This window comes from Carassius carassius, chromosome 21 (genome assembly GCF_963082965.1).
Source record: "Carassius carassius chromosome 21, fCarCar2.1, whole genome shotgun sequence".
In the NCBI taxonomy this organism is placed as follows: domain Eukaryota; kingdom Metazoa; phylum Chordata; class Actinopteri; order Cypriniformes; family Cyprinidae; genus Carassius; species Carassius carassius.
Window position 1 is genome coordinate 29,967,376 of NC_081775.1, and position 17,961 is coordinate 29,985,336.

The following is a 17,961-nucleotide window of genomic DNA, read 5'->3' on the forward strand; positions in this document are numbered from 1 at the left end:
TATATAAATTATATTTTTCATGAAGAAAATACTATTTGATCTCAATTAAGATTATTTTTTTTTTTTTACATTTCTTGTTCGTGACTGAAGCACATTTCCCTGCCAAATTTTATTTGTAACTGTTTTTGCAATTTTTGTTACGTTATTCTTGATTGTAACTGTCAATAGAGTATAATGCGGTGCATTTGATCTTATCAATATTCTTTTTGACAGGAGGAGGAGGGGCAGCAGAGTCTGGAGTGCATCCAGGCCAATCAGATCTTCCCTCGCAAGCCCCCTGTCCTGGATGATGATGATCTTCAGGTAAGCGGGGATCAATGATGAATGTTATTCATTAGGGTGTAGTGGTTCTGTTAATATAATTATTATTTGATTCTGACCAAGAGTGGAAATTTAAGCTCTAAGCTGTTTATCTAAGCATCATTAATGTGCTCCAGATGTGTACTTTGTCCCAAAAAGAAGTCAACAAAATTGAGTATAACACAACTGAGTATTATTAGAGTTGCTGCCTATGAAGAGTGTTTCAAATCAGGTAATTGTAAGGTACAGTTTTTGTTTTGATGAATGCTATGCAGTAGAAAATGAGGCAGCCTTTGATTTTCAGACAAAGCCATTGATTTCAGCACCTCTTGACAGAAAGACACATCAAGGGTATTTCTTTTGATGAGGTTTTGTAAATGGAATTATTTTGGTGTGCAACTCTAAATATCACTAAATATTTGTATTGGTCTAATAATAAGTTGTCTGTTGGATCTGTTGTAGGTGCCCTTCCCAGAGCTGCATGGAGAGTGTACAGCGTTCGTGGGCAGGGCGGAGGATGCCATCATTGCCATGTCCAGCTACCGCCTTCACATCAAGTTCAAGGAGTCTGTTGTTAATGTGAGTGTGTGATTTACAACACTTCAATTACGCTATTACCAGAGTTGCCCAACATGTCTAAGCAATTGAAGTAGAATAAACCGAGATCTCCTGAATAGAAACCAAATCAAACTAAACTGAATAGTGTTTGGATTTCAGGCCTTTTCTCAAATGGTCTGCTTTTAATTGATCTGATTTTCAGAAGTTCGTCTGCCTTCCACATTTGAATGTGTCCCAAATATTTTTCAAATAAAACATACAAGCTCTTTTTTTTTGTATGGAAGCTTGTTTTCTCCAGAGAATAAAAATATAAAAAAGATAATCGTAACTTTTTATCTTACAATTCTAACTTAATTTTTTTTTCCCACAATTCAGAGTTTATATCTCATAATTCTCACTTTTTGTGAGAAACTCCGTTTTATGAAATGTTAATTCCATTTTTCATGTATTGACAGAAACAAAAAAATTATTCTGAAAAAAGTCAGAATTGCATAATATAAAATCAGAATTCTGTGAAAAAAATCTAAATTACGAAAAAAGACAAAAAGTCAGAATTATGGAATAAAATGTTGCATTTACTTTTTAATTATAATTTTTTTATCCCGTGACGGAATAAAGCTTGCATAGCTTTGTGTATATGACATTGTAAACGGCAAAAATCACTGAATTTGCTTAATTCTGATCTGGACTGCTTTAATATGTGCAAATAAATTGGATGCTTATTTTTTGCAAAGACTTTTATTTATTAGTTTATTTATTTTTACCTTCAGCTAAGAGTTTCTTGAGTGAAACTGGATTGTGCTCTGTTGTGCCATAGTGATGGATAACCAGTCCAGTGGTGACTGAAAGACTCTTTCATGTGGTGCATGGCATGCTGCTAAATTTAGAACCCACCAATGATGTGAAGGGTATTTAGGGACAGCAAGCCACAGTTACATCAGGCACTCTGACACAGGCCAGTGGCCAGTGTGTGTTTGTGTGCGTGTGTGTATATCGAACAGGTCTGTCTTTATTACCTCTTCACTTTCACTGTTTCTTCCCATTCCTGTTGCCATGGTTGCAGTGGCTTTTTTGATTGGGATTGTCCACCCCCATGCTATCAACATGGCACTATAATAAGGTTTTGGTTACATACTAATAATCAGCTCTACTATACCCCGCTACCTCTCATAGACCAGCAGTCATGATCTAGAAACTATTCAAGTGGAGCATTCAGAGCTGTCAACAAGCCATGTAAATTGTGCTTACAGTTTTGCACTTACAATGGAAGTCTATCTCTGCAATTCACCATTACGAAATACAAAATAAACATAAATTAAATGTGTTTTTTTAGCTCACCTTGCATTACATCATTTCACATCCTGTGAGAGCATTAATTGAATGCACAAGCAGATGCACAGTCATTTGCTTTTGCACTCTGCATGGAAAATATATAAGAATGCACTGTTGCACTTTAAATAACTTTTGTCATTTATTTTGCGGTTTTTATATAAGCTGTTTGATTGTAACTCAAGGTCAATAGAAACTATAACAAGTCTATAGAAGAGAATTTATGCTACTAAGAGACTTTGACAAGCCAAAACAAAAACTCACTATAGATCTATGAATTTTGGTCTTTTGCCACATCACAATCTTTGACGATGAGGAAGAAGAAAATAAAGCAAAAAAGCTCAAAATAAAAACAATGTACAGTCGTGGCCAAATGTTTTGAGAATTACATAAATATTAGTTTTCAAAAAGTTTGCTGCTAAACTGCTTTTAGATCTTTGTTTCAGTTGTTTCTGTGATGCACTGAAATATAATTACAAGCACTTCATACGTTTCAAAGGCTTTTATCGACAATTACATGATATTTATGCAAAGAGTCAGTATTTGCAGTGTTGGCCCTTCTTTTTCAGGACCTCTGCAATTCGACTGGGCATGCTCTCAATCAACTTCTGGGCCAAATCCTGACTGATAGCAACCCATTCTTTCATAATCACTTCTTGGAGTTTGTCAGAATTAGTGGGTTTTTGTTTGTCCACCCGCCTCTTGAGGATTGACCTCAAGTACTCAATGGGATTAAGATCTGGGGAGTTTCCAGGCCATGGACCCAAAATTTCAACATTCTGGTCCCCGAGCCACTTAGTTATCACTTTTGCCTTATGGCACGGTGCTCCATCGTGCTGGAAAATGCATTGTTCTTCACCAAACTGTTGTTGGATTGTTGGAAGAAGTTGCTGTTGGAGGGTGTTTTGGTACCATTCTTTATTCATGGCTGTGTTTTTGGGCAGAATTGTGAGTGAGCCCACTCACTTGGATGAGAAGCAACCCCACACATGAATGGTGTCAGGATGCTTTACTGTTGGCATGACACAGGACTGATGGTAGCGCTCACCTTTTCTACTCCGGACAAGCCTTTTTCCAGATGCCCCAAACAATCGGAAAGGGGCTTCATCGGAGAATATGACTTTGCCCCAGTCCTCAGCAGTCCATTCACTATACTTTCTGCAGAAGATCAATCTGTCCCTGATGTTTTTTTGGAGAGAAGTGGCTTCTTTGCTGCCCTTCTTGACACCAGGCCATCTTCCAAAAGTCTTGGCCTCACTGTGCCTGCAGATGCGCTCACACCTGCCTGCTGCCATTCCTGAGCAAGCTCTGCACTGGTGGCACTCCGATCCCGCAGCTGAATCCTCTTTAGGAGATGATCCTGGCACTTGCTGGACTTTCTTGGACGCCCTGAAGCCTTCTTTACAAGAATTGAACCTTTCCTTGAAGTTCTTGATGATCCTATAAATTGTTGATTTAGGTGCAATCTTAGTAGCCACAATATCCTTGCCTGTGAAGCCATTTTTATGCAACGCAATGATGGCTGCACGCGTTTCTTTGCAGGTCACCATGGTTAACAATGGAAGAACAATGATTTCAAGCATCACCCTCCTTTTAACATGTCAAGTCTGCCATTCTAACCCAATCAGCCTGACATAATGATCTCCAGCCTTGTGCTCGTCAACATTCTCACCTGAGTTAACAAGACGATTACTGAAATGATCTCAGCAGGTCCTTTAATGACAGCAATGAAATGCAGTGGAAAGTTTTTTTTTGGATTGAGTTAATTTTCATGGCAAAGAAGGACTATGCAATTCATCTGATCACAGTATATGCAAATTGCTATTATAAAAACTTAAGCAGCAACTTTTAAATATTTATGTAATTCTCAAAACTTTTGGCCATGACTGTATGCCTATATCCACTGCACTCTATGATGTGCAACACAAAGACTTTGTAAAAATCTTAGAAAAATGGAAGTTTAGCATTTCATGACCCTTTTAAGTGCTTATTTGAAAGATTAAGTGCATAATTTATGTTCCTTTAATATAATTGCAGTAATTTCCCTCAAGCACTCCACTCTGAGCAGAAACCGATTTACACTAGAGTCCTGATCTCTGTTGGGGTTTAGGGTTTATTTTGCAATAACAACTGGCTTGCTGTACATTATCGCTGAATTGTTTTCCATTCTGGGTGTTTTTTTGCTCAGCTTTTATTTTCAGTGCATTATAGACTGATAGACAGAATAATTCTCAAAGAGAAAGATACTGTTGTGTTTAAATTGTTTAGCCCAAAATATTCTGTTCATGTACATGCGATCAGGCAGCTGGGTTTGTTTGTGGCTGGTGGGTGATCAGCTCAGTGCTGATTCATTAGTTGATATCTGTGACAGTCACCTATTCACCAGAGAAAATGAGTGTGATGCTCTGCTTGTGCCTGTGAAAGAGAGAAAGTGTTGTGCGTGAGAAAGAAGAGAGAGTGATGTGTGTGGTTGATGCTATGCGTGACTACAGGCCAGTTAGTGAGGCAATAAAGCTGTCGTAAGAGCAAGTGTACAGTGTATGGCTAGAAATGGAGAGAAAAAGAGGAAGGAGGTTGGGAGAATGTGAATTGTGACTGCTAAAGTTTCCGTTTTTCAACAGTTTTGAGAAACACACAAATGTCGGAGCATAACAGAATGCAGAAGATTTAGGCATGCTGTACTTGTTGTTGCTTAGAGCAGTCATAAATTCTGCTCCACACAAACATGCATTTGAAAAAACTACATAAACACGCAACCATCTTCTCAAATTTGCAAACAAAAACAAAAGCAAAACTTTAGGTCTCCCTGCGGTTTTCCTCCAAAATAAAAGCTCTGTGGTTTAATGAAAGCAAAAAAAGCAACCATGAATAGTATCATTATTATTATTATTATTCAAATTATATTTTACTGTACAGTAATATCATTGCAATTATAATATTTTGTATTTTTTATAATTGAATAAAAACATGTTGAATAATTATAATTAATGAACAATATATAATTATATATATATATTATATATAGCATAATATGTTATATTATCATCTTTATATTTATTATTTTAATACACTGTAAAAAAAAATATTCAGTGCTTCTTTTTGTTGACAGCAATAGATTCATAAATTCTCATTAAGAATTTAGAAGGATATTTGATGCACATACTCACATCCATGCCTTGTAAAAATTCATAAAAATGTTACTGAGCAACTGACGAGTAACACTGTTGCCAGAATTTCCTTGCACTTTAGACTTTGAACTCTGGCAACTCAAGTTCGTGGACTGCGATTTGAATACATGCAAATCGTGTGAGTATTAGAAAACATAACATTCTGCAGTTAATTTAGTAAACAACCACCCTTTCTCTTCTCATTGAGATGCATGTTCTAAACAGTCTCTTGCTGTCAGTGCTTGTAATGATTTTGTAATGAATGTCTTTCTCTGAAACGTTTTAAATCCTTCCACACTACTGTTTGATCGCGTCAAATCATTGTTTGGTACAATTTTTTTCTCTTTTCGCTTATTGTTTTTTTTGCTATTTTCAGCCGAATAGTTTATTTTGCTGATCATTCAGTGCATACCTAATTATTATGTTTTGGACATGTTTTGACCAATTTTGGTTATGTTTTAATAATGTCCTGGCCCTATTAAAATGTTGTCATGTTTCTGAATTTGTTCCACAGCACTATAGTGATGGTGCTCTAAAGGGGTTAAATTTAAAGATGCTTTATTTGGGGGAGAAAATATTAAAGCTTCTACCTCTAATACGTCTCAGTTATTATCTCACAAATGTGATTTAGTGTTCTCTGACCCTTCAGCAAGCACCCCGGGAATGTTTGAGTGTGGTCAGATTAGTGTGGTTAAATTAAACCACAGTCCAGGAATGTGTGTATCACAGAGGAGCCAAAAGCCACAGTGTACACGTCCACCTCATGATTCTGTCTTCCCTCTTTTTCTCTGTGAACAGAATTGTTCGTGTGAGGTGTCAGTAAGTAACCACAGAATGGTCCGTCTGTCTGCATGATGTTGCGAGTTGTTAGAGCTGTGGTCAGATGTGACTTGCATGCTGTCAGTGTCCGATCACGCGCAAGTTCCGGAGCTTTAAAGGGGAACTGCGTTTCAAGTCGCACGGTTGCAGTGGTGTCTGCACACACAAACACACACACTTGACTGAAGCTGATCGGCATGCCACTTGAGCTGCAGAACAAAGAATAGGTTTGTCTGAAATAATCTGCAGACGCTAATCACTAACCGTGTTTGTAAACTCTAAGCCCATGTCTAAACTTTCAGTGTGATTGATTCAGCAGGTTGATTTAATGATTAGCATCAGTTGGGTTAATGTTGACTTCCGTTTAGATGCTCTGTTTGGTGTGCTGAGACTCACAGTGCCAGTAATGAAAAATAATTTCTTTATGACTGTCTGTCTCACTCTCTTTCTCAGGTTCCCCTGCAGCTGATAGAAAGTGTAGAATGTCGGGACATGTTCCAAATGCACATCACCTGCAAAGACTGCAAGGTCATCAGGTGAGTCTGTCTATCTATATATCTATTTATCAATCTGTCTGTCGTAATAAAAATGCATAGTGCTATGAAAATTAATTGAAAATGTAAACTCATTTTTATAGCCATTTTTTACAGAAATGCAGGTCAACTCAGGTCTGTCTGTATGTGATGTGTCTCTCTGATGCAGTAAATCTGATGTGTGTTTTGACAGGTGTCAGTTTTCCACGTTTGAGCAGTGTCAGGAGTGGCTGAAGAGGCTGAACCCTGCGGTCCGTCCCCCGTCCCAGATAGAGGAGCTCTTTTCCTTCGCCTTCCACGCATGGTGCGTTGAGAAGGAGCAGCACGGGGATCTGTGTAGGCCAGGTACTGTCAGACCTTCTCAAACCTTGTCTGCATGCTTGAGGCTGAAATCAGATGTCTCGCAAATAGTTTTATCTCTGTATTTCCTACTAGTATTGCAAAGCCAGACAGCTTTACTACCTAAAGAGTCTCCAATAGAGATACTCTTGTTTATCTTTACATAGAACCACAACATTTTTCCTACTAGTTCTTCTTTGGAAATCCTCTTCTTCTTTACCTTCAGGATTCATCTCTCACTTGCCTCTCTCATTTAGGTGATCATGTGCTGTCACGTTTCCATAACGAGGTGGAGCGGATGGGCTTTGACACTCAGAACGCCTGGAGAGTGTCTGAGATCAATAATAAGTACAAGTGAGTGTTTCTCTCTCAAACACAAGCACATCTAAACTGCTCTGGGGTCTCATTTATAAACGTATCGTACGCACAAAATAGGCATAGAAATTGCGTGAGAAAAGTAATGAATTAAGAAACGATTTTAAAATCGGTTTTCATTTCAATATACACATTTACATTAAATATTCCACTCTCATTAATGGAGATAAGCACTGAAAACACAGTCATTACGCAGAAATTATATGAAATTATATGAATTTAGACATATTTAGTGGATGAGCTTGATCACTTTTCCTGTTGCATGCTGTTTTAGTGACAGCGAGGAGTGCTAGAGGAGTGCTATAGATGCACAATAATTCATCTTTAAACTAAACTGCAGATCTCGTGCTGTGCGAAAATATTTTAGTGAGAACATTGATCAATGATGTGCACTAACTTCGATATTATGGGGACACTGCTGGATTCAGTCGTCGAACGGTCCGCTGTCCATTTCATCTGAAGTCATCTCTACAACATTATGGAAAATGCCACTGTATTTGAAGGATTCAACTTGAAGAAAATGATAATTTGCATGTTTTCTTTTTAAAATAGACTACTTTATCAGTGACTCACCAAATCAGACAATTCTATTTACACTGCAATAAATATAGACTAAAAATAACTAAAAGATGTTCACCTTATCAGTAAAACTGCATAAATTAAATGTGATTTTAATTGTTTAAAACAACTGAAATACTATTTGGCCAGTGGAAAGGAATGAGACAAACTATATTAAAAAATATTTATCTGAGAACTATTTTAAACAGGGTTGTTTTGAGGTATTTTTATTTTTATATATTTATGCTAAAGCAAAGGACTTTTAGCAATGAAAATTGTCTATGGGACAAATAGCATTTATCGTCCATATCTCATATTTCCTTGATGTCTTGAACCTTTAACGGTGTTCAATATGGTGTCACGTAAATGGGAATATGCATAGAAATGATGTGCAGATGAGGTTATGCATAGTAAAACTAGCCGTTGTAAGCTCCATATATGGTGATTTCGGGGTGGAAATGCACGTACGCACAATCTTCCTCTCACTGGGATTTATAAAGGGATTTTTGCCCAGGTTCTGGTGTACGCATGGTTTTGTAAATCTGAAAACTTTTGTGCGTACGCAAAATCTGTCTTTTGTGCCTACATACACTTTTAGGATGAAATCTATGGAGAGTTTTATAAATGAGACCCCTGGTCACTCAGTCCTGTCCTGCTGCGCTCGGCGGGTCTGTTCAAGATTAGATGACTAGGATGACAGGCCAAGTCCGATCACACTGCCTTCTGCTTGACCCCTGGCACAGGTTGTGCTCCAACTACCCTCAACTGCTGCTGGTGCCAGCCTGGATCACTGATAAAGAGCTGGAGAATGTGGCGGGCTTCCGTTCCTGGAAGAGGATTCCGGCCGTGGTTTACAGGTCAGTCAGCTAAATCTGTTCAGAAAATACATGGAGAATCCAAAACCTAGTGAGTTGCCTCCCTAATTAACTTTTTATGCATTCATTATGTGTTTTTTCCTTTTTTTTTTCTTTACATTATTATTATTATTATTATTTGTATTTTATTTTAATACAATTTCAGTTATTTACCAATGAAACCAATTAATTTTCTTTTTTTTTTTTTTTAATCCATCGGTCATCCGCCAATCTATCGTTCTGTTGTTCTATCGTTCTATCATTCTGTCGATCAATCTTTTATTTTGTCTTTCTGTTTCTTTCATTCTGTCTTTACGCTGTTCTGTCTTCCGTTATGCCATTCTATCTATCATTCTATGTATGGCTACACAATCATAATATTTAAACTGTTAATCACAATTGCTCAAAAATACATTAATAATTAATATTAAGCACGAATCAAGATCTTTATTATGTGTTTTTGTCTTTTGTTGTTGTTTAATAGTTAAGTGATTTCAGTAACTTTTTCTAGTTTTTTATTATTTCTATATTTATCTTTTATTTAAGCTTTATTTCAAATAATGAATTGGTTTATAGCATTTATATTTTTATATTCATGTTTTATTTAACATTTATTTCAATTACTGAAACTAATTTTGCTAGTTTTAGTTTCCCTTTACCATCAGATTAATAGTGGAGATCTTAAACCTCTTTCCCAGGCACCAGAGCACAGGGGCAGTGATCGCTCGCTGTGGTCAGCCTGAGGTCAGCTGGTGGGGCTGGAGGAACGCAGATGATGAGCACCTGGTGCAGTCCATCGCCAGAGCCTGTGCTGTTGACAGCAGCTCATGTAAAGGCGTCTCCAGCTCCTTCTCTCATGAGTACACAAACGGAGCTGACCTCTCAGATGTGGACTTCGGTCAGTACCACTTGGCTCTTAAAAATGTTGAGTGAATTCTTAATTGAGGTCTCAGTACTATTGTCATATCATATGGCTTGATCTATGCACACGTCTTTTTCTATAGACTCGTCTATGACTAACAGCTCAGAGGTGGAGACACTGGCCATCCAACCTCGAAAGCTTCTGATCCTGGACGCCAGGTCATACGCCGCTGCCGTTGCCAACAGAGCCAAAGGAGGAGGGTGTGAATGCCCAGGTACTCTCTCTCTCATAGCTGCTCCTTCAGAAATCACAATAAAACAAGACACCCCACTTAATAATGACATCTCCCTCGTAGAGTACTACCCTAACTGTGAGGTGGTGTTTATGGGTATGGCCAACATCCATTCCATCCGCAAGAGTTTCCAGTCTCTGCGCTTCCTCTGCACACAGATGCCTGATCCAGCCAAGTAAGTTTTCCAGTAAACGTCTGCTGAGGTTGCAGTCGCTGCCTTTGTTTATTGTTGTATTTTAGGCACCTTTTTTTTTTCTTAATTTTTCCTCCGATTTTTTTTCTTTAATACAGCTGTCAAGCTGTTCAAATGTATTATAAGTCATTGTAGTTCTATATAGGTATGTGTAGGTATATTATAGGTATTTGACTCAAACTGTAAGGCAAACTAAAAAATTATTTTATTAATTTGTCTTCTAAAAATTCTTTTCAAAATAGCGATGTTGATTTTATGCATTAACATAACTTTTCTAGATAGATCTGCACTGTAAAAAATTTGGAGTACGTTTTGCAAGAAAATACTTTTCCAGTCTTTCTACTACTACAATATTTTACTTGCCATTTCTTCTTCGTAAAATGGTTTCGAAGTAGGGCTGCACGATATTGGGAAAAAATGACATTGCGATATTTTATTTTTCTGCGATATATAATGCGATATTTTTTCTTACAAACAAAAAAGGGGTGAGCACACTTACATTCTCATTTTAAATGATTTAAACATCGACACCATCGCGTCAATTGATTAATATGCAGGAGGGAGAGAGAGCAAGACAGCGCTCGTGTTGTTTGAAGACGGCTCGCTCTCTCTCTGTCTCTCTCGCGCACGCTCTCTCTCTCTCTCTGTCTCTCTCGCGTGCGCGCTCTCTCTCTCTCTCTCTGTCTCTCTCGCGCGCGCGCTCTCTCTCTCTCTCTCTGTCTCTCTCGCGCGCGCTCTCTCTCTGTCTCTCTCGCCCCCTCTCTCTCTCTGTCTCTCTCGCGCGCTCTCTCTCTGTCTCGTGCGCGCGCTCTCTCTCTGTCTTTCTCTCGCGCGCTCTCTCTCTGTCTCTCGCGCACGCTCTCTCTCTGTCTCTCTCGCACACGCTCTCTCTCTCTCTCGCGCGCGCTCTCTCTCTCGCGCGCTCTCTGTCTCTCTCGCGCGCGCTCTCTCTCTTGTCAAATTCAAATGAGCTTTATTGGCATGACTTGCACAGTATTGCCAAAGCATTGTACATTACATGAATAAGGAATAAACAATTATATAATACATAAAACAAAAACAGATTTGTAAAATAATTAAGTAGATGTATACTTTCTCCTTTTTTTCTTTAAACAAGAAACAAGAAAAAAGACTCTGTCTCTCTCGCGCGCTCTCTCTCTGTCTCTCTCGCCCGCGCTCTCTCTCTGTCTCCTTGCGCGCCCTCTCTCTCTGTTTCTCGTGCGCGCGCTCTCTCTCTGTCTCTCTCGTGCGCGCGCTCTCTCTCTGTCTCTCTCGCGCACGCTCTCTCTCTGTCTCTCTCGCGCTCGCTCTCTCTCTCTCTCTCTGTCTCTCTCGCGCGCGCTCTCTCTCTCTCTCGCTCTCTGTCTCGCGTGCTCTCTCTCTCTCGCTCTCTGTCTCTCTCACGCGCTCTCTCTCTCTGTGTCTCTCTGGCGCTCTCTCTCTCCCTGCCCTGTTAAACTTGCATGTGTTTTTCTGTCCTGTCAATGAAAAAACTTTCACTCTATGATGGTTAACCTGTGCAATTAATCTGCGAATCACATTCGTCAAGGGCCGGGGAGCAGCTGGCCCGTACAGTTAAGGAATAACAGATCAACTACGACAGCCTACATCGCAAATCCTGCGATGTGACTATCGTGGATTCGTACATCTCGATATCGATGCTTAAACGACACATCGTGCAGCCCTATTTCGAAGTAAATCCTACACTAATATTTTTCAGTGTTCTATGAGCTCTTAAAACTATTAAACTAGCATTAGCTTATATGACTAGCTAGCTTATGTGTTCAGTATCAGTTTTGTTATTGTTTACTAAAAATAGTTTATCGGTAATTGAATTGAAAACTGAAATTAAATATGAATAGTAGACGAAAAACTTAAAAGTAAAACAAAAATGTGATATTTTTCTTTGGAAATAAATTAAGTCTAAGTAATAAAATTAGTAAAACCAAAATAAAAATAAAGCTAAAAAAAAATGAGGGACAACATGAGTGACTGAAGTGCATTTATTATTTGTGCTCATCTCAAACTCCAAGCACTTGCTTTAGTTCCTTCATGAGCTCGGCTTTTGTGTTTTTCCGTCTATTGTTCTTTTCCTGGCATCTGCCTGTGATTTCCAGCACTGGCTCGTATTTGCTTCCTTTTCCATCCGTGCTGTTTTCCACTCATCTGTTTGTTATAAAGACAACAGCAAGTCTTCTAAGTGACTGTCTTTCGGTTTCTTTCACTCTCTCGCTCTCTTTTTAGTCAGCATGAAAAACTCTGTCCAAGAGCTGTGTTTCTAGGCAACAAGGAAAAAATTTAATTGTCTCCTTTGAACATTCTGATTGTAAATGTCTCGCTACATGAGCTAGTCATATTCACACAATGGTGAATTTGCTTTTAAGCATGATTCTGATTGATGTTTCACTTGGGAGCGATCATTTGAAGGTCTCCTCTGGTTACCTGCGCTCTGTGTTTCCTTGGCTGATGTCAGTTTGCATTGGCTGTATTTGACCATGTTGGAAAACATTTATAATGAGTATTAATCACACTTCTCATACTTTTCCATTAAGATTAAAACTCAGTTTTCCTGATTTCTTGAAGTTGTTTTGTTTCACTTACATTAGATATAATTGAAAACAGAATAGTATGCAATATTTTCGGTATGAAGACTATACTATAGGATATTTATTAAAAACCGTTCAATCATTGGACATTACAACCATGAGCTTGTGAATGTTTGTGTAAAACATTAAGCCTCTGAAGAGACTAAGTATTAGGTTCCCTTTCATAGGTCACTTCGATGCTGCGGTGACGTCACCACGTATGGGAACACCTTCGGTGTGACGAATGTCTGAAGCCCTATACCATCCCGCCAATCTTATTGGCCAAATAGCGCGTGGCACCGCCCAGCATGCGTAAGCATATATATACCTGGTGCCGCGCGCCATTTACCTCAGATTTCATTCCTTCAGTACGAAGCGAATCTTCTGTGCCCTATTATCTCGCGTTCTCAGCGATCATCTACGAGCAGTATACTCCTCTCCGCGGACGCGATGAGTCAACGAAAGGTAGGAGCCGTATGATGGGTTATCACGAGGAGGCACTTATGAGAGGTTCGTTGCAGCCTCTCTACAGGTTCTCTCCTTGATAGCCTATGGCTACAGTAAAATATGCATACACTTCCCCTGTGCACTAACGCCATTAGGAAGTATCCGCGCTCTGGAGTGTATTTCTTAAGTCGCCTCGCGTCTAACCCCCACCGTTTCGCTTCTGCGGTCGCCGAGGCCCCGCACGAGGTGTTGGTTAGGGGCGATATGTGCGGCTTGAATATGAATACAGTGATGCACTGGAGTTCCATGTGCTCGCTCTCCCCCACTCGAGCGCGTTAATCAACAGTTTTGCTCTTCAAATGGTGGATTACGGCTCACACAGCCGCCGCGTTTTCGCTAGCGGCTTGGCCCGATGTTATCTTGTTGGATTGAATCCTGCCGTGGATACGCTTCAGGATTATATACAACGAAACGCAGCGAGTTGACGCACACGCTTTTCTTCATGTTAATATGCCAGGGACTATGCCCTTCACTGAGAGCGCAGTTAGACTGCTAATGCACATCTACCCTCTCACTGCAGTCCCCATACTCTAACTTTGACTGTCTCGCAGCAAGGGCACCTCGAGCGTCATTGAACTGAGCTATCATTCGCGCGCCCCCTCAGACACTCTGCACAATCCAGTCTTCAGAGTTTGAGGGACGGCGCGGAGGCTGGCAAAGATGGCCAGCGTATGACGGTTCACACAGCCGCCGCGTTCTCGCTAGCGCGTGGCCCGATGTTTATCTTGTTGGATTAAATCCTGCCGTGGATACGCTTCAGGATTATACACAACGAAACGCAGCGAATGTGACGCATGCGTTTTTCCTTCATGTTTGCTTAGGACTGTGCCCGCCTCCAGAGAGCGCTGTTGGACTGCTAATGCACATCTAAGCCTCTCACTGCAGTTTCCACACTCTGTAACATTTGACTGTCTCACAGCAAAGGCTCCTCGAGCGTCATTGAACTGAGCTATCATTCGCGCGCCCCCTCAGACACTCTGCACAATCCAGTCTTCAGAGTTTGAGGGACGGCGCGGAGGCTGGCAAAGATGGCCAGTGTATGACGGCTCGCACAGCTGCCGCGTTCTCGCTAGCAGCGTGGCCCAATGTTTATCTTGTTGGATTAAATCCTGCCGTGGATACGCTTCAGGATTATACACAACGAAACGCAGCGAGTTTGATGCATGCGTTTTCCTTCATGTTCTCTAACATTGACTGTCTCGCAGCAAAGGCACCTCGAGCGTCATTGAACTGAGCTCTCATTCGCGCGCCCCCTCAGACACTCTGCACAATCCAGCCTTCAGAGTTTGAGGGACGGCGCGGAGGCTGGCAAAGATGGCCAGTGTATGACGGCTCGCACAGCTGCCGCGTTCTCGCTAGCAGCGTGGCCCAATGTTTATCTTGTTGGATTAAATCCTGCCATGGATACGCTTCAGGATTATACACAACGAAACGCAGCGAGTTTGACGCATGCGTTTTCCTTAATGCTTGCCAGGGACTGTGCCCTCCAACAGAGAGTGCTGTTGGATTGCTATGCACATCTAACCCTCTCACTGCAGTCCCCACATTCTACATTGTTTGCCTCGCAGCAAACGGTGCTTCGAGCAGCATTGGATTGAGCTGTAATGCCAAACGTTCCCTCAGACACTCTGCGCAATCCAGCTTTCAGAATTCGAGGGGCGATTCAAGGGTCCTGCACAGACGACCCATTTATGACGGCTCGCACAGCCGCCGTTTTTCGCTAGCGGCAAAGCCCGATGTTCAATCTGTTGGCCTAATTCCTGCCGTGGACACGTTTCAGGATTATACACAACGAGACGCAACGGCTCTTATACATACACTTCCCCTGTGCACGAACGCCACGAGCTTTTCGTGCCCGGATATTTTAACATGTATGACAGCGTTGCAGGAAGCGGAAATTTTGAGACCGCTTGTATGGTCTCGGCCGTGTGTGAACGCTTGCCCGACATTTCTCTATGGGTGTTACGCACGATTTGTCATGGATACACCATTCAGTTTCAATAAGGCCCGCCTCCTTTCCGCAGAATTCGTTCCACGGTGGCGAAGCCGATGGAAATAGCGGTGCTGCGACAGGAGATGTCAACTCTGCTGAGCAAAGGGGCTATAGAGGAAGTACACCCCTCTCAGATGGAGGCGGGGTTTTTTACAGCCGTCATTTTGTGGTAAAAAAAAAAAAAACCACTGACGGATTACGACCCATTCTGGGTTTACACCATCTGAATCTTGCACTCAGGAAGTTCCTCAGATTCGCTTTAGAGAGCAAAGCGTATTAGTATTTCTCAAAATGCATGGATGGATCTCTGGCCCCGTTGCGGCACCAGGGCGTTCGTGTTTGAACTATTTTAGGCGATTAGCTGGTGTTTAGCGCAATCGCAGACTCAAGCACACTCTCATGGGGATCTTGTGCTGAATCATTTAACAGCCTGGGCTTACGTATGGAATGTTTCACCCCGTTGTCTCCGCATCGGACGATTCCGGTGACACGGCGATGTGTGATGTCGCTTAAAAATATGTATGTCAACCGAATTCTCCTGACTGAATTCTCCTGACCGGAGTCCGGCTGGGGATTTGCGCTTCCCGAGAGACTGTCACGACGGATGCGTCTTTGACCGACTGGGGAGCTGTTTGTCAAGGGAGTTGGCACATAAACAGGTTGAAATTACTGGCTGTTTTTCTGGCTCTCCAGTATTTCTCGAATCTGCTGATCGGCCGTCATGTGCTGCTCAGATCAGACAACACAGCGGTTGTGTCATACCTGAATCATCAGAGAGGATTATTCTCTCGCCCCCTGTGCAGGCTGGCGAAACATGTTCTTTGTTTTCAGAACTAAATTCTATCGATCCGAGCTGTTCATGTCCCTGGACGTTGGACTTTGGAGCGAATTTGCTATCCAGGCAGACTCTGGAGCAAGCGGAGTGGGGATTGCACCCCCAATCGGTGAGTCTCCTATGGCAGATTTTCGGGGAAGCGAAGTGGAATTGTTTGCGTCAAACACGACTGCGCATTACCCGCTTTGGTTCTCCCTATGCCCTCCAGCACCCCTGGGCTTAGATGCATTAGCCCACAACTGGCCCAGGACCAGTTTGTATGCGTTTTCCCCCAATCTGTCTGATTTCGGCGATATTACGCAGAATACGGGTGGACAGGGTGGAACAGCTGCTGCTGGTGGCTCCGTGGTGGCACACACACAGCCGTGGTTTGTGGATCTGATCAATCTGTTAGCGGGCTCTCCATGGGAGATTCCCCTCAGACAGGATTTATTATCACAAGCACAGGGACTGATTTGGCACCCGAGGCCAGATCTATGGAATCTGCGGGCGTGGCCTCTGAGCAGAGTGAGTTCATATGTCCCGGTCTTTCTGCTGAAACTACAGAGACTATACTGAATTCTAGAGCAGCTTCTACGAGACGCTTATATGCTTTCAAGTGGAGACTGTTTACGGCCTGGTGTGAAACTCATAATATGGATCCAGTTTACTGCCCAGTGGCGTCAGTACTGGAGTTCCTTCAGGAACGTTTTTTGGATGGAGTGACACCAGCTACCCTAAGGTTTACGTGGCAGCCATTCAGCTTACCACGAATATATAAATGGTGCCTCAGTGGGCCGTCATCCACTGTTTCTCCTTCATACAGGGTGCGCGACGGCTGAGGCCTTTCCGCCCCGTGCGGGTCCCTTCATGGGTTTTTCCATTGTGTTGCATGGTTTATCAGGGCATCTGTTTGAGCCCTTGGAATTGTTCCGGATAAATCCTGACTTTTACAGCACAGACTCTGTGGAAGTGTTGTTGCGACCAAGGCCTAATTATGTCCCTAGGTCGCATCTATCCCTTTCGCTTTCAGCAGGTGGTCCTGGAGGCTTTTTCTCCTGCTGCGGCGGAGTCTGGGGATCTAAGTCTTTGCCCTGTAGAGCGTTAAAGACTTATGTGGATCGTACTGCCCCATGGCGTGAGTCTGACCAGCTGTTTGTCTGTTTTGGACATAAGAATAAGGCCATGCAGTTACGAAACCGTGCATGTCCCATTGGCTGGTGCAGGCTATTTCCTTGGCCTATGAGGCGCGCGGGCTCGCTTCGCCCTTAGGAGTAAAAGGTCATTCCACGAGAGCAGTGGCTTCTTCTTAAGCCTTTCTCAGTGGATCTTCTATGGATGATATCTGTGCTGCGGCAGGCTGGTCCTCACCGAGCACTTTTATCAGGTCTTGCAGTCTGGATGTGAGGATGGCTTCTGGCTCCCGGGTTCTCTCCGCTTGACCAGATGCTTCCTTGGATCCAAGCTATCAGGTACGTCAGGCGTGATGGTATAGCGTTCCCATACGTGGTGACGTCACCGCAGCATCGAAGTGACCTATGAAAGGGAACATCTCGGTTACGTATGTAACCTTGGTTCCCTGAATAGGGAACGGGATGCTGCGGTTCTGGCCGTGCCGTACCTTGATAGCTTTCTTCTTCGTCATGAAATCTGAGGTAAATGGCGCGCGGCACCAGGTATATATATGCTTACGCATGCTGGGCGGTGCCACTCGCTATTTGGCCAATAAGATTGGCGGGATGGTATAGGGCTTCAGACATTCGTCACACCGAAGGTGTTCCCATACGTGGTGACGTCACCGCAGCATCTCGTTCCCTATTCAGGGAACCAAGGTTACATACGTAACCGAGATGTATCTTATGCTCACCAAAGCTGTATTTATT

General features: G+C 42.0%; 1 protein-coding gene across 6 annotated transcripts in view; it reads left to right on the top strand.

The window, feature by feature from the left end:
• Positions 1-17,961, top strand: part of LOC132098104 (myotubularin-related protein 3-like) — a 50,621-nt gene that overhangs the window by 15,523 nt on the left and 17,137 nt on the right. For 4 of the 6 annotated variants that reach the window (XM_059504233.1, XM_059504237.1, XM_059504238.1 and 1 more), the window contains exons 4-13: positions 214-303; positions 763-879; positions 6,153-6,173; positions 6,627-6,709; positions 6,900-7,051; positions 7,303-7,399; positions 8,722-8,835; positions 9,531-9,730; positions 9,837-9,968; positions 10,050-10,161. In XM_059504233.1, the coding sequence (XP_059360216.1) occupies positions 214-303; positions 763-879; positions 6,153-6,173; positions 6,627-6,709; positions 6,900-7,051; positions 7,303-7,399; positions 8,722-8,835; positions 9,531-9,730; positions 9,837-9,968; positions 10,050-10,161 (1,118 nt within the window). The remainder of the gene's footprint in view (positions 1-213; positions 304-762; positions 880-6,152; positions 6,174-6,626; positions 6,710-6,899; positions 7,052-7,302; positions 7,400-8,721; positions 8,836-9,530; positions 9,731-9,836; positions 9,969-10,049; positions 10,162-17,961) is intronic. The other 2 variants (XM_059504234.1, XM_059504236.1) reach the window with 1 other exon arrangement.